A 17,237-nucleotide genomic window follows, 5' to 3' on the forward strand; every position below is an offset into this window, starting at 1 on the left:
GTTCAAATCATCAGTTAAAAAAAACTGAACCGCATAACTAACTAACTAACTAACTCTATGGCCTATGGAACCCGTAGGTTCAATGCCGCGTTCACAAAAGCTTTCCACTGACTTCTATCCTTAGCTAACTGCATCCAGTTTATACTTTGTATTCCTATCTCTGCGAGATCCATCTTTATATTGTCCTCCCATCTGCGCCTAGGTCTTCCTAATGGTCGTTTTCCGATTGGTCTTCCAGTCAAGACTTTGAAAGCGTTTCTACTTTTTTCCATTCTAGCTGCATGACCCGCCCACCTAAGCCCCCTAGACTTCACGACCCTGAAAATGTTGGGTAAACCATATACATTATGTAGTTCCTCGTTATGAAGTTTCCGCCATTCCCCATTCCCGTTACTCTTGGGTCCGAATATTCGTCTCAGGATCTTGTTCTCAAATACTTTCAGTCTATGCTCTTCCCTCAGAGTAAGTGTCCATGTTTCGCAGCCATACAAAACAACAGGCATGATTACCGTTTTGTAGAAACTTAAATTCAGGTCTTCAGCCATCTCGCTAATTGTGAGTCTACGGTTCGAGCGCACTAAATCGCCAACTTTCGTAATGTTTTCGTTAGTTTTTGATGATGAAGGCCGGCCAGACTCGGGGTCATCCGTTACTGAGTCGAAGCCATCTTTGAGTCTGTGAAACCACGTAAGCACGTTTGACACACGTTGTTCCAATTTTTCATCCATTTTGCGCACTTAAAAACCCGCCAAGACACACATACACGCTCGCACTCAAGTGGTTGCTACGCCTTACTGAATAAAGATATCTCGGTGCATGTTTCCACATGTCTCCAGGACTCACCAAACCACCGCTTCCATGGTGTGACCCCGCGTAGCATAGTCGCTAACGCTCTCGCCTTCGGTGCGAGTGGTCCCGAGATCGATTCCTGGTGGAGGCACTCGGTCGAAAAATGTAAAACCCTTTTTCAGGCCAGCCACCCTGAATGAGGTTTTCCTCATTCACACCAAACAAATGCCGGGGTGGTGTCTAAATTATAGGTCCCAGGCCGCTTCCTTCCTTTCCCAGTCCTTTCTTCCTTCCCTCTCCCCGGATGGTGTGCTCGTCGACGGACATCATCCCTCAAAACGTGACGGACTCAATGCCCTTAGATACCGAAAGCCCAGAAATCTAAATCCTAAATCTAATAAACCTAAATCTAAAGATGGGAAACCCATGTCCCTGCAAGTGTTTAATAAGATCCCTGCATTTCTTTGTATTGTTCTCCTGTCATCCCCTATTAAATTTACATCATCAACATATGCCATAACCTGGTGAATACCGTTCAACTCTAGGCCCTGGTTGCTATCTTTGATTTTACTTATAGCGTATTCCAAAACAAAGTTGAATTATAATGGTGATAATGCATCTTCTTGTTTCAAGCCATTTTCGACGTGAAAGCTCGTAGAAAAAAAAATCCTAACCGGACTTTGCTTTGGGATTCATATACATATCTTAAATAATCTATTTAGCTTTCTCGGTATTCCAAGCTCTGTCAGGACGTTGTATAATGCTTCTCTCGTAACCGAGTCGTAAGTCTTTCTAAAATCAATAAATAGTTGATGTACCGGGGTATGGTATTACCACTTCTTTTCGAGTATTTGGCGAATAGTAAATATTTGGTCTAGTGATGAGCGCAAGAGTCTTGGTCTTGCAGTATTTGCAAGAGTCTTGCATGCAAGACCAAGACCAGGAATCCCGATGCAGACCAAGACGATACTTGCAAGACCAAGACCAAAACCAAGACTCTTGCGCAAGAGTCTTGCACAAATACTGGCTCGGGGGTAGAGCAGTCACGTGTGGTTATAGGGGTCCCTGGTTGGATTCTAGCTTGCGCCATGGGAACTTTTTGGTGGGCAAACACCTTGTGCGTGGGTTTTCTCGGGGTTTTGATGTTTCCTCCTACTTTCTTCATTCCACCATTTCATTCATTTCTCATCATTACCGTCTCTCTTAGCCTCGATGCATAATCGTGGGACGTTAAACTAGATGTTTCGTTTCAAAACATATTAGTGGTGTTTTTCTTCCAAAACTAAATAGAAATGTAGTATTGAACATTGATAATACTGTACACCATAGGTGTAGACTATATGGGTATGGCCTTGGCTCCGATACTCCAGCATCCGTTGGAAATTTTTAATGTGCTCATAAAATTAATATCGAAATAACATTTTCATGACATTGACAAAAATTTAGTACATGTGACCGCAAGTTTGATTTCATGGGCGCATGAATATACGTTGAATAATTGTTTATCAGTATAACTTTTAGCCTCCTTAGGTATACGACACATCGAGGATTGAGCGATATAACATACTACAACAATAAATCTATATTATACAATTGAAAATGACTATTTTTGTTGACTCCTAATCTCTTGAACCACCCGACCGATCTCGATCAAATTTTCAACATAGGTGCAGTTGGACTTGGGAGTGTTTTTATCATTTCACTTTGACGGTGAAACTTAGGGGAGGGGAAAAGGGGAGTTACAAAATAATAAATAAAACTTAATAACTTGAACCAAACGAGCAATCTCGATCAAATTTTTAACATAGATGAGGTTCAAGCTTGGAATGTTATATGTCAGTTCACTTTGACGGAGCAACGTAGGAAAGGGGAAGGTGAACAAAAATCAATATGAATAAAAATATAAGTGACTAAGTTTGTGACAATAACTCTTGAACCGATCTCAATCAATTTTTTTAATATGTATGAGGTTCTTTCCTGAAAAGTTTTCTTTTTAGAGTTCGTTTCACATTGATGGTAGAACCTAGGGGAGGAGGAGGGGAAAGTAATATATATATATATATATATATATATATATATATATATATATATATATATATATATATATATATATATATATATATATATATATATATATATATATATATAACTTAATAACTCTCGAACCACCCGACCGAAGTCAATCTCGTTTTCAACATAGATGAGGATCGGACCTGAGATGATTTCTGTCATATCACTTTGACGTGAAGGAAAGAGAGGGGAAAGATATTTAAAAATGATCGAAAATGACCGATATTAAAATGGAAATCATAGTTTTGGGGTCGCTGAGATAAACAGTGACACTTCCGATGCTGTTTAAATCAAAATTCAGCCCCGTAGCTTGGCGGTGGGGAGCGGAGATATATAAAAATGATCGAAAATGACTGATATTAGTGTCGAATCCATAGTTTTCGAGGTCGCTGAGTTGAATACTGACCAAATTCAGCTTCGTAACTCGGGGGAGAGGGAGATACATAATAATCATCAAAAATGAACTAACATTAGTGCCGAATCCATAGTTTTCGGGGTCTCTGACACGAACAGTGACACTTGTGATGCCGTTTAAATCTAAATTCAGCCCCGCAACTTGGGGAGGAAGAGGAGAGAGAAATATAAAAATAATCGAAAATGACCGATATTAGAGAGCGCTTCACTAATAGTAAAAAAGTGATTGACTAACGAAATATATTGTTATTATTATTATTTTAATTTAACCCAACGAAGTGGGTACTTAATGCTAGTAATCCATATTCACAAGTGAGACTTCAGGGGCGTCATTTAGGGGGCAGGAGGGGGCAATTGCCCCCCCAAGAGTTTGAGGAACACGTATACTTTAATCAATTGTATACTAATATACCAGTATAAAACATGAAAGTCTTATATCGGGGGTGCTCTTGCCCCCCCCAGCGAAGTCTGAAATGACTCCCCTGCTTCAAATAACTTGGAGTTTGATGTCGTTATTTTGTATTTCTAATACAGGTAAACAATATTTATATAAATTGAGTTTACACAAAAGACATAGACAGTTGAGTCGTTTTAAGTTTTCACCCAAATTATTCTAAAATATTAAGAGGTTTGATTATAGTAATTATTATGTTAATTTTCTCTCTCTCTCTCTCTCTTTTTTTTTTTTTTTTGGTCAATATTGCTAAACATATCATCATAATAGCTATTCGGCCTTTATTGGCAGGTTATTTGCTTCAAGAGTCAAGGTTCGACGTTCGGCGGTCCTCAGCTAGTCTCTTTGTCTTGACGTAGCAATTTTCTGTTTTAATACCACACTTTAACTAGTCTGCTTCGCTCCCTCCATCTCTTTCCTTCCACAATACTCTCTAACACGTTCCTCATAATACAGTTCCTCCTAAACCAATATCCTAACCAGTTCCTCTTCCTCCTCTTAACAATATCTAAAATTCTTCTTTTTTGCTCCTACTGCTAATATTTCTAACACCTTCTCATTCGTTTTCATTCAACACAGCTAATTCTCTCCTTTTTTCTCTATGTCCATGTTTCGAAAGCCTGCAATTTTTTAATCGCTTTTGCGTAATGTGCCCCATAGAGTACATATTGGAATCAGTAAAACACAGTTTTAATATTTAATTGGAAGTTCGTTTAATACAAGGATTAGCTAATCGTGGTTAAAAAGGAAAATCTGACACCTTTAGAGTGTAAAAATTAATTTGCAATTCATGGTATTTCAATAATCTGTGCCGTCTGATTTTCTTTCATGCGCCTCAGAGGTCGGGAACCCAGTTTGGGAACCAGGGTAGTGTTGGATCTGTTAAAAAATATAAGCAGATTACGAAACGTTGTGTTTTAGGCATATCTTATAAGTAGTGAAGCGTGGGCACCCACTAAAAAATAAAGGCACCCACTAAAAAAAAAGTCATCATACTTACACGACGTTAAATTATATTACATTTAGAAACATACATTGTATTTCCGTTACTACTGGTGCATTGTAGAGTTTATTATTCCTTATATCCATAGTAAAATTTACCTATGAAAAGCTTGAGATTTCTTAAATGCAAGACTTGCAAGACTCTTGCATGCAAGACCAAGACCAAGGCCAAGACTGAGTGTGCAAGACCAAGACCAAGACCAAGACCAAGTGTTCCAGTGCAAGACCAAGACCAAGACCACCTCGGTCTTGGTCTTGCATTTGCTCATCACTAATTTGGTCGATAATTGATCGATTTCGTTTAAATCCACATTGATAATCTCCAATAATTTCATCTCCGTATGTGGTCAATCTTGCTAATAGAATATTTCAAAGGATTTTATAGGACGTTGACAGAAGAGAAATGCTTCGTTAATTATTAGTCAGTTTTGTCGCCTTTCTTGTGAATTGGAACAATGATTGATTCTTTCCACTCTTGTCGCAATTCTTCCATGTTCCAGACAAGGAGAATGAGTTTGTGTATCTTGTTTCACAATTTTTCGCTTCCAGCTAAAATTAACTCAGCCGGAATTTTCGTCTACCCCCGGGGATTTGTGTTTCTTTAATTTCTTTATAACGGTTTCTTTTGTAACGGTCCCGGGTTCGATTCCTGGTGGGGCACTCGGTCAAAAAAGTGTAAAACGCTTTTTCAGGCCAGCCACCTTGAATGAGGTTTTCCTGGGTTTTCCTCATTCACATTAGAAAATGCCGGAGTGGTAACTAACTTATAGGTCCCAGGCCGCTTTCTTCCTTCCCTTTCCCCGGATGGTGTGCTCGCCGAGGGACGTCATCCCTCAAAACGTGACGGACTCCATGGTCTTAGATGCCAAAAGCTCAGAAATCTAAATCCTAAATTCTAAAATCCGCTTCCATGCTAACTGGCGATTATATCTACTCCTCCTGAACAGTATTGCCAACTGTCTTAATAGTATTTAATTACACCACGTTATATTTTTTTTTACGAAGATGAAGTGCTTTTGTAAGCATGTTACCCCTTTGATTTAGGTAATACAGCTTACTTCATTGTATGGTTGGTTGTCCAACTTCACTAATTGTACGTTGCAAATGAACCACCTGATATATATATATATATATATATATATATATATATATATATATTCCTCCTCCCCTCCCATCCTTTAATATGCATCGTCAAAGTCAGGACCCTCTCGTGTGTTTTAAGCACCCGGGGGGAGAATTCCATGCCCCCCAGTGTCTGTGAGAAACAACTAGAGCTTATTCTGTACTCCAAGATTTAAATATGGAATGTGAGATTATAATGTAAGATAAATGATGGTATTATGTCATTTTCTTTAATGATTGGCTTTTGTACTTAAAGCATAAAAGTTAATGAAAACAGGTTTTGAATTACTGAAATCGAGTGCTATTCTTGTTTATTTGAAGTTATCATCAACACAGAAATAGCATACAATATAAAAATATTAAATTCCAAGATTGAGAAAAAAGGTACTCTTTTCACAGAGGGCTGGAGAGAGTTTCAGTTGAATAATCCTGGACAATGTTTTACATTGCCGGTAATTTTCAAGTTCAATACTCTATCGGGAGTCCCTCATGAATCTATTCTATAGTAGTAGTTATTTCTTCTGGTTATTAATGATATTCCTCTGTGTATTTAAACTTCTCAAGTTCTTCTTTTTGCCGACAGTTTCAAATTATACACCAAAGTAAGTTCAGTTTTTTTTATGACTGCGTGAAATTTTAGGAGGATCTACAGAGAGTTCAAATATGGTGTGATAAGAATAAATTCGACCTGAATGTATCCAAATATGAATCTGTCTTTCACGAGGAAAGAATGTTAATTTAACTTTACCTATACAATAAATTGCACTTCCTTGTCTACCCCGAATACTATCAAAGATCTAGGAGTTATATTTGATAGCAAATTAACCTTTGCTCAACGATTGACGGAATAACGAGTAGTGCATGTAGAAACCTAGGTTTAATTTATGGGATAGGACAGGATTTCTACAAAGGATTAACAATTATAAGGTTATAATTTTCGTATGAAGGTTAAAATTAGAATAGTGTTGTACCGTTTGGACACCACATGTATCCAAATATGAATCTGTCTTTCACGAGGAAAGAATGTTTAATTAACTTTACCTATACAACAAATTGCACTTCCTTGTCTACCCCGAATACTATCAAAGATCTAGGAGTTATATTTGATAGCGAATGTAGCAAAGATAGCACTAAATATCTTGATGCAATTTAAAATTTACAGTTTAAAATTTTAAAAACATTTACATACAAGAAAACCAGTTTATCAATTTATTTTATTCTTATTTACAATTTGTCGCATTGATATATTTGTAACAAAATTTAGGTTTGGACCAACGCCTTTCTAATTCTCAACCACCCCAATTACTTTTTGGGTTGCCTACTATTGAAGGAAAGGGAGAATTGCATGTGGTAATGCTCTTTTGGAGTCGTGTATACATGTACGATCAAAAGGTAATGCGGAATGAAAATTTAATTGGACGGAAACTATGACCGAATTAAGTTAATTATAGTTAAACTCAGATGGCAATTAAATTAATTAAAACTTATCAAACGCTTGATTACATTAATTGTAGTTTAATGAAAAACTCGATTAAATAAACTCTTAAGTCTAGTAAAGTTTTTCCAAGTAGAAACTAATAATAACCGAAGTAACGTTTAAAGTCGGACAATCATCAAATTGCATATATTTCAAGCAAAATTTTCGAAAATTAATTTGTCGTATGATATTTACCTACTCATATACAATTTTATATAATTACAACAAATGCATTGTTATTAGACGTAGAGAAAATAATAAATTCGTGAATACTGTCAATACTACAGGTTTAAAAATCATTTGAGCAAGTACTGTGATGCATTGTTAATATTAGGCCCACAAAATCTTAACTTTTTCTAGGAAATTTAGTGTTTCATATAATCTATCTCGTATTGACTTGATCTCAGACTCCTGTGAATGAACAACCCTCAAAAATAAATTATCAACATATATTTACAATATTCGTTACAAAATAGTACCATTAATTTATCCATGGTAAATATTTCAGTAGAAGTTTCAGAGGCGCTCTTTGATTCTTTGCGTTTGAACTGAATTACTTCTATCTGGAGAACGGAGATAAAATAAGAAAATGCTTAGAACACTTAATCAAAATGTGAATTTCGCAGAGATAGAAGAACTCAAGAACAGAGGAAGCCAAACAAAATACTTAGTATGAAACGGGAAATTAAAATGAGCAAAGGTGCTTCGGAGACACCCTTAGGCTTTCCTGGGTAAACACTTGCTTTCTCGCAACAGAACAACAACTTTATGTATTATTTTGCAGAGGAAGTCAAGGTTATTTAACTAACGTATATCTCAATATTTTTCATCTTTTTCTCTCCTTCGTTTTATTCCTCTCATCTTTCATATTGAATTGAAATGAATAACACAAACACGAAAATAAAACCTATTTAAAGCCCTAATTCTCCTACGGATACAGAATTACTGAAATTTTATTATTTAGAGCTAAGGGCGCAAGAAGGACATCTATATAAAATTTCAAGATTCCACGCTTCATAGTTTCGGAGGTCTGGTAATCGACAGGCCTATCCCCCTTAGGGTATGAAGTTTCCCAAACCTTTGCTTTATTTGCCTTCAAAGGTGTTAGGAAATAGCTGATTTCAAGGTTCTGCGACGAAAAATTTCGGAGGACTGCTGAATGGAAACAAATTACGGGCCTCATCTTCACTAGGACATGAAAATCCAAAATCTCGACTTATTTACAGCCAGTGTGGATGCATATCATCTATACAAAATTTTAAAATTCTGTCTCTTCTAAAATTAGTTTCGCAGAGTTGAGACGAACGCCAATAAATCATTGAAGCCCCCATCCCCTCTCAGGATAATTATTTTGCATAACCTCGTCTTATCTATAGCCTAGGGTGCAAGGGGAACATTTTCGCAGAATGTCGAAGTTCCACGCCTAGTAATTTGTGAGCTCTGTTGATCAGTGAATGGATTTACACTTATATTATTATTATTATTATTATTATTATTATTATTATTATTATTATTATTATTATTATCTTTATAACATAGATATGCACATTTCTATTTACAGGTTAAAAATTTTACGCAAAGTGATATTAACAACATGAAGGTAGTATATCTTCCCCCGAATTCAGATGTAATTAATGAGGAAATTACACTGTTTTTCACTTATATTATTGTAAGGCAGACAGACAACACTAAATTGGAAGATGAAAATAAGTTTGAAATCCAAGTGCTACCATTGGGACAAATTGATCCCGAATTCAAGTATCCTAACCCAGAAATTATTATGAAAGAGGTAAGAAGTCAAAAAATTTTATCTGTCTTATTGATGTTTATAGCACAATGCGCTAATACGTAGGCATAAGTGTGTGCACATTTTGCAATTTACGAATCCAACAGAGATTTTATTATATTATCAAAACTAACCCAAGAGATTTAGTTGTTCCATTTTCCATGATTTGATATTCAAGTCTTCATTGTTATTATCGTTTAATATTTGGTAAGTAAAATTTTGTACTGTTCCTCAATAAACATTTTATTCTTAGTAAATATTTCTTCTCTGTCTTAGACTATCTGTCAGCACAAATTGACAAAGAGTTCATTTAAATTATATTTTTCTTTTGTTTTGTGTAATTTGTGAGCTTTCTTAACCTTTACTTTAATGCACTTATTATAATGCCAGCAGAACTCGCATTTTTTTTTTTTAAAAAAAAGGTATAATTTTTAAAGAGTATGAAGAACGTAAACCTAACATTGTGAACTAAAATCTTTCACTTTCAATGTACAGAGCGATATCTTACAAGTGAATCCAGTCACATGTGAATTGAATCTAGTGAGTACTTTAGGTACTATATTCTTACATTCAGGAAGTTATTCCCCATATCCCTTTACATTATTCCCCTATCTTTTTTCCGTTTTCAACCATCATATAAAATGTTTTGTATTTGTCTCAAAGAGTTCCAAATTTCATCTTTCAGTGTCTAGCTTCAGCTGGGACCTTACTTTCCACATATACCTAATTTGTTGTTTGAAACTTCGTTTGAAAATTTTCAGTTTTAAAATTTTGTTTAGAAAATTTTTTAGGCTGAAAATTTGTTTGAAAGTTTTTAGTTGGATTTTTTTAAAGTTTTAAATCGTGCACTCATTGGTAAAGAGCAGTTTTGAAAGAACCGGAACTGTTTAGAACAAAAAATCTGGCAACACAGCTTTATCATGATGCAATAGTACATGTCAGAACATGTTAATGCAACGTCATCAATTTTGCATCACATCCGCTTATGTATAAGCATCGTTCGAGATAGTATCCGTTATGACGTCATCATGGCTACTTGTCTGCAGTTTCTAAACAGGCGTGATATGACGATATCGTTTACCAAGATTACCGATTTACAACAGAATACACCTTTTAGAAACTTATCTAGGCAAATGATTCCTAGAAAGTTTGAGTAGGGGACATATGTATGTTTTGCCCCACTTTCCCCCTCCACCCTCTAACTGTCAAAAATTATGAAGCCGCCACTGACCATTGTACTTTAACACAGAAGGATACCCCAAAGTGAGATTGAATATGCTTTTATGATATTAAAATCATAAAAACTTACATCTAAAACTTATAACTAAAATTACACTACATATAATTACATCTACTCCTCTTCTATCCCATAATGACCCCAAGCTAATGTATTTACACCATCTCGTAGTATATATCTTTTATCGTCCGAGGAATCTAGTGCCAGCTTATGAACGGTTATGCTATATATATCGTGCTTATAACTTCTAATGAGGTTTATGTCCTTATACGTTTTAACATTTTTAAATAAGCTTTCTTTATAATCATCAAACTGCCACTTTTTGGCAACTACGCATTTAGTTACTCCTTTAGCTTTTTTCTTTTCTTTCTTTTCTACTCTATAAGCATATATCTTTGATCTCAATCCAATAAACTCTGTCATTATCTTACCTTTATTCTCATCTTTCATCTTACCTATTACTTTTTTGTTTATTAGTGGTAGTCCATATATGTTATTTTCCTTGTATTCACTCGTGTCAAACTGGTCAATTATTTCTGCTATATCTTTGTAAAAGTCTTCAGTCTCAATCTCATATATAAAGCTATCGGTATCCATATAACATAAATCTATATTGTTTCCATATTTCGGCTTCATCGTGTTATAATGAAAATCATACATTAACAGTTTTGATAGTTCTAATACACTCATACCAACATATATTGGCTTATTAAACGTTAATCGCTCTTTTTTCATATGTATAGCACACAAGTTCTCACTAAATATTGTTCTGTAATCAAAGTTAGGTTTAGCAATTAATGCTTCTACCCTCTTAGGATCACATTCTAATTGTATGGGCTGTCTTTTTCGAATATTTTCCATTGTTTTCCCGAATACTGAGTTATTCATGAGCTTATAAAAATCTTTTTCGAACTCATTTTTAGCTTGTGTTCTCATCTATGTATTTAAATCAATGTATTTCTTTAGCTAGTTTGATTGTTTAAACTCTAATACCCTATGCACTTTCTTCAATCTCATTCCAAGTGACATATATAGTTTTAAGTTCCTATAGTGAATTACATATCTTTCCTTATTGTAAAGCGTTGTTAATAATTTCGATTGTTTTGAGCCGGGTGGACACATGTTCTCTGGAGCTAATGGTAAATCAGAATGCTTGTTATGTAAATGCTTTGGATATTCTAAATCTACTTCTAATATGTAGCCAGTTTCTGAGTCATCTGGAATGTTCTTTATATCTATGTAAGGTTTAACCCACTTAAAGTCTTTATAAGGCATGTATTGACTCATCGCCCATCCATATAAGTTGTTTGCGTCTAGATATGCTAGGTATGTTGAACACTCATCCTTATAATCTTGCATATATTTGTTGTTAGCTTTTACATATCTTTTACTGCATTGTGAGATTCCTCCTCGTATGCCCTTTTCTAGCATTAGTATTTTATCATAATCAGTCAACATTTCTAAGTTAATTTTAGTCATCTTTAACATTGCATCCCACGATAGACCTGGTGCTGTATAATACCAAGCAGGATCTAATCCATATGCCTTTAAACACACATCTCTAAAGTTTTCAAATATATCTGTTAATTGAAGGACATCTGTTTTGTTATAATGTTCAGTTAAGTCCTCCAATAACTCTAGATTGAATTCTTTACAAACTCGTACATGAAGCTTATGACGTTCAGGACTCATTTTTTCTCCTGTTAATCTGTTTGTAAATTTGGCTGGAGATAATGGAACAGGTTCTTTCAATTTTTCAAATGAATCAACGTAATCAAATGGATAATCACCTTTAGTATTAACTAGATCAAGTTTATCAATCGGGAAAAACTTTAATGTTTCTCGAAATTGTTCTGGCTTTAAATTCTTTGTTAACTGTGCTAAACTCTTTGGCATAAATCTAAAGGAATCAACAAATCTTAAATTTATTCCATCTTTTTCTGATCCTGCTTTTACATATTTTTCATATGTTATGTACCTTTCCTCATTATTAGCGATCAGTTTAATTTTCTGTGTATCATAAGCTAACTCCTTAATAAACAAATGCGTATCATAGCCAGTTAAGTTGTGAAGAAATACAGGAGCAAAGTTGGGATTTTTATAGTTTAAATTGCAGTAACTGTGAGCTGCATCTCTAAACTTTCCAGTTAAATGATCATGATCTCTTACCTTTGCTTTATTTTTATTTATCTTATACAAACATTGTTTTAAGTCATGCTTCCATTCTTCTATTTTTTCACTCATATCATCTTTATCCTTGTAGAACTGTATTTTCTTCTTCAGTATATTTATTTTTTCTCAACAGCTTGTGGTAAGTCATTCAAGTTTTTCTCACATATATGACAAGTATCTGAACTGTTATAAGCTTTTATTTCCTCCTCACTAAGCGGGGTCATATCAACTACTCTGTTATATATTTTCATAATCTCTATTGCTTCTTTTTGTAACATTTCAATAAATACTTTCGCAGCATCTGGACCTATATAACTAACAGGGGCTTTGTAGTCTCCATTTGAATACTTGACATAGTAACAAAAACTCATTGGCTTATGCTTTTGATATTTTACTGTTTTACTACAATTATGCTCTATTTTTAACTTACATAAGATGCATTCAAAGTCAGGAATTATCACGAATGGAACTCTTAATGATCGATTATAATTTTGAAACTTTATTTGATTATCATATGGTTTAGGAAGTTCTATTCTAACAGCCTCATGCTCTTTACAATATAGCTCATGGTTTTGCAATTGCTTCTCATTTCTAAACTGCCTTGTTAAAAATCTATCACAAAAGTATAACTTCTCAGTATGTTTTGTCACTTGACTTCTTATTAATCGTGATAAGTCTTTTATCCAACAAAAATGACGGTTTTTTTCATCTTTTACATATAATAAATTGATATGAGTTTCCTGCTTATTTTTTGTGATTTGAAGTGGATATACATTATATTTCTTGTCATAGCCGTAAACATTGATGGAGATATTACTTCTTCTTTCAAATTTTGGAATATCTTTTAACTGTACAGGAAACTCAATACCATCACAATATTTCTTTTGTAATTCATTAACAAGTTGTTTATAATGAGAGGGTCTTTGAGGATTTTTGGAAACGGTTCTATCAATAGGCTTTAAATAACTTGCAATAGAATATAAGAAACATTTATTGTCTTTATTTTGAGTATTTATTACTGCTTTCTTATCTTTAATCTGCTTTGGAAGTTCAATATAGGAAGAAGCTCTTAATGGTACATACTTGTTTAATCTGATTTCTAGGTGTTTAATTTGATGTAACGTCCAACCTGATCCTCGGCCTTGAAATTCTTCCATTTCTCTACGAAGTTTTTGTTTGGCATAAGATATATATTCACTTAAGTCTGTTGATTCTAATATTCTCTCGTTTGATGTTTTGAAATTGTGCTCTTGTATTTCTTTATCTTTAATATAGTCACAAATGGAAACAAGATTAACTTTAACAGGGTGAAATTTTAATTCCTCTTTGATTTTGTTAATAGCAACTCTTCCACTTGTATCTAAAAATTTTATTGGGTCTTTATATCCTCCTGTGTTTTCGACTTTAATGGTTTGTAAACGCTTCTTGAGTGCTGTTTCTTCTAATTCTACTTTGATGGGTATACGTGCTGGCTTCGGTTCTTCAATTAATTCTTGTTTAAAGGGGAATATATTTCTAATCTGCCTTCTGCTTTGTTCATCGTCATATTGTTTAAGAAGGTCTATCAGTTCTGCTTTTCTTAATCGGGAATATCTTCTGATTCCCCTCTCTTTACACTGTCGTCTTAACTCTACTACAGTAAATTTACTATAATTATTCATCTTATTTATTATATAGAAAATCATTATTACTCTTCAATTTTTATCTTCACCGGATTATTTCAGTTCATTTTCATTTCTCCTAATACAACGCTTAACATCGTACACTCCTGCCATTGTCTACATATTACGCGTTGTATTAGAACACGACTTTTATGGGATTAACCCATCAAAGTCACATATACACATATTGAAATTAAATCATTTTTGTAAACTTACTCATCATCATCATCATCATCATCATCATCATCATCACTGCCATATTTATATTCATCATCACTATTCAAATCAGATGTTTTTTGTTGCATTATTAATAATTCTTTTTCCTTCAACAGTATTTGCTTCTCTAGTAGTGCTGCTAAGAGTTTAAGATCATGATGAATTAGTTTAAGTCTATCATGTAATAAATCAAAATGTGCTTCCATATTTATTATATAGAAAACCAACAAAAATGAAAAAAATTTAAAAATCTAAGAATAAAAACAAACATGACTAGTGCTAAGGAAATATTATCTTACAAACCTATATTTGATAGTGTATGTAAACATTTAGATATTGGTGGTTATAATGATGAAGACATATAAATTTTAGCTTGTCCATAGGTATGTTAGATCATTTGTTCACGAAAGCCACTAAAGAAAACAACTCATTTCTTATACAAAACATTCTCTATGCGAACGTTATGAACTTGTCTGATAAAATATTAGATTCACTGACTGATGAACAATGGCTATCTATAGGCTATGATGATTATGAGGGGGAATATAACTATGATCACATTACAGAAGATTTCATACGTAAATATCTGCAGAAAGTTAATTTGATTGAAATATGTTTATGGAAAAAGTTATCAGAAGAGTTTATAAGAGAATTAGCTGATAAAGTTGATTGGGAGATTATTTCAGGAAGCCAAGACTTATCAGAAGACTTTATAAGAGAATTTGCAGATAGAGTTGATTGGAAAGAAGTATCGTATAATCAAAAGCTATCTGAAGAATTTATTAATGAGTATATAGATAAAGTTGATTTTGATGCTATATCTTATAAAAACGAACTCTCTGAAGCCTTTATACGGGAACATGCAGATAGAGTTAATTGGTGGTACATATCTGGAACTCTTCAATTATCAGAAAACCTTATAAGAGATTACGCTGACAAAGTAGATTGGGAAATGATTTCAATGTCTCAAAATTTAACAGAAGAATTTATTGCAGAGTTCAAAGACAGAGTTCATTGGCATAACATTTCAATTTATCAACACCTCTCTGTAAATTTTATATATTTATTTAGACATTATGTAGATTGGAAAGCTATAATAAGAAAATATCATAATAATCCTGATTTAGGTGGTATATTGAATTTAGCATTCGATGTTACAGTAGATGGTTTGTTTAATGCTTAACTAATTATCTTTTATGGCTATTATACCATAAAAGTTGTATGTTTGAAAGGGGGTCAGTGCTGGTGGACCCCCAGTTTTAACTTTAATTATCTAATATTAACCAAATCTTCTTCTGGTAGGGATGTTCAAAACTCATTACCTTTATCTCTACAAATCTCTTATACTTAAAAACAAATCAATAACAAACTCATCATCTTCTTCTCCATCCGCATTCCGTAGGTCTACATGACAACCATGTGAAATAACGCAATCATACTTTTCTTTTACTTTATTGAGAAGGTTAATCGAGTTTGGGTCTTTGGTCTTAGACAATATAGTCATGTCTGGATATTTTTCTTGTAGACATTGTAATCTTGTCTTTTTGTTACGCTCTTGAATTCTTCCAATCCAATATCTGTAACTCTCATAGATCTTTACTTGCTCACTTATGTCTGTTTCATACTTTTCTAATATTCTTTGTAGTTGAATAGGGGAGAGATTCTTTTTAACAATGACTAGTTTGTGTACTTTCCCTGGATCTTCTGTATGTTCAGCTGCTATATCTCTAAATCTTGTGTTTTCTATTCTTAAATCGTTCATTTGTTGTTCTATCTCTTCTACTTTTCTTTGCAGCTCTGTTTGGTCTTCTTGAATCTGTTTAAAACTAGAAACGAAATAGTCTTCGATAATATCATAGCATTTGTCATAGAAGTCTTGTGATATCCAAAAAGCAATAGCAAGAAATACTTTTTTATAGACATATGTTCCAGATATTAATAGATCTTTCTTGTTTGTACCTTTTGGTTCTATATAATACGTTGAGTTTTGCTGGCTTGGATGTAAGCCAGCTAATTTTTTTGGAATAATACTCTATTATTTTTTTCGATCCTTTATTTTGAAACCAATTTTTATAGTCTTTCCCACCATCTTGACACAACTTAGTAGCATTGAAGTATCCTGTACTCTTATCTATAATCAACTTGAAATCACCGAAGATACCATACCAATAGTTATCTTTGATCTGTTCATAGCAAATATCATTTAAACTAAGAGGACTATCCATAGTACCCATATTTATTATATAGAAAATCTTTATTTTTGCCGGAGCACATCTGCTCCAGCTAATTTTTTATCGAGGACTTCGAAGTTTGGTTTCGCTGTGGGGGATTTTGCACATGGGGAAATATATGCTATGAGGGGTATCGTTTCGTTACCCCCTTATCTCATTTAAACCAACCTTTTATGGCTATTATTCCATAAAAGACAAAGATTTATATTTACACTACAACATTACTTTTATCTACCCAACTATTATGCGAATCATCAAACCCTAGCCATTTAACATATACTCTATCACCTTTCTTTCTCAACACCTTTTCCACCAAGTATTCATCTTTGTGTTTCGTCTTTAATAGTTCTGGTTCGTAAAATCTACCTTGCACATCCTCTTCTTCTAAATCTTTAATTCTATATGTAGGCGGATTAGATGGAATAACTTCACTAATAACAAATACTTCTGTTGACCAATTAGGTGTATATCCTTTCTCAAATAACCCTTTCGACTTACTTATACGAACATGATCACCTAACTTGTATTTGGGCTTAACACGCTTATATTATTTTTGATACACTTTCTCCAATATTGCTCGCTCATTTTTCTTGCTAACTTCTATAG

The 17,237-nt window shown here is 33.8% G+C and overlaps 1 protein-coding gene across 6 annotated transcripts in view; it reads left to right on the forward strand.

Annotated features, from left to right (window-relative positions):
- LOC145661112 (extracellular matrix organizing protein FRAS1-like) overlaps positions 1-17,237 on the forward strand; it is a 3,375,101-nt gene that overhangs the window by 952,545 nt on the left and 2,405,319 nt on the right. For 5 of the 6 annotated variants that reach the window (XM_081726561.1, XM_081726566.1, XM_081726577.1 and 2 more), the window contains one exon: positions 8,890-9,117. The exons of the other annotated variant lie outside the window; for it this stretch is intronic. In XM_081726561.1, coding sequence (XP_081582687.1) covers positions 8,890-9,117 — 228 coding nt within the window. The remainder of the gene's footprint in view (positions 1-8,889; positions 9,118-17,237) is intronic. 6 annotated transcript variants of the gene reach the window in all.

This window comes from Thermobia domestica, chromosome 1, assembly GCF_964235325.1.
Source record: "Thermobia domestica chromosome 1, izTheDome1.hap1.1, whole genome shotgun sequence".
NCBI classification, from domain to species: Eukaryota; Metazoa; Arthropoda; class Insecta; order Zygentoma; family Lepismatidae; genus Thermobia; species Thermobia domestica.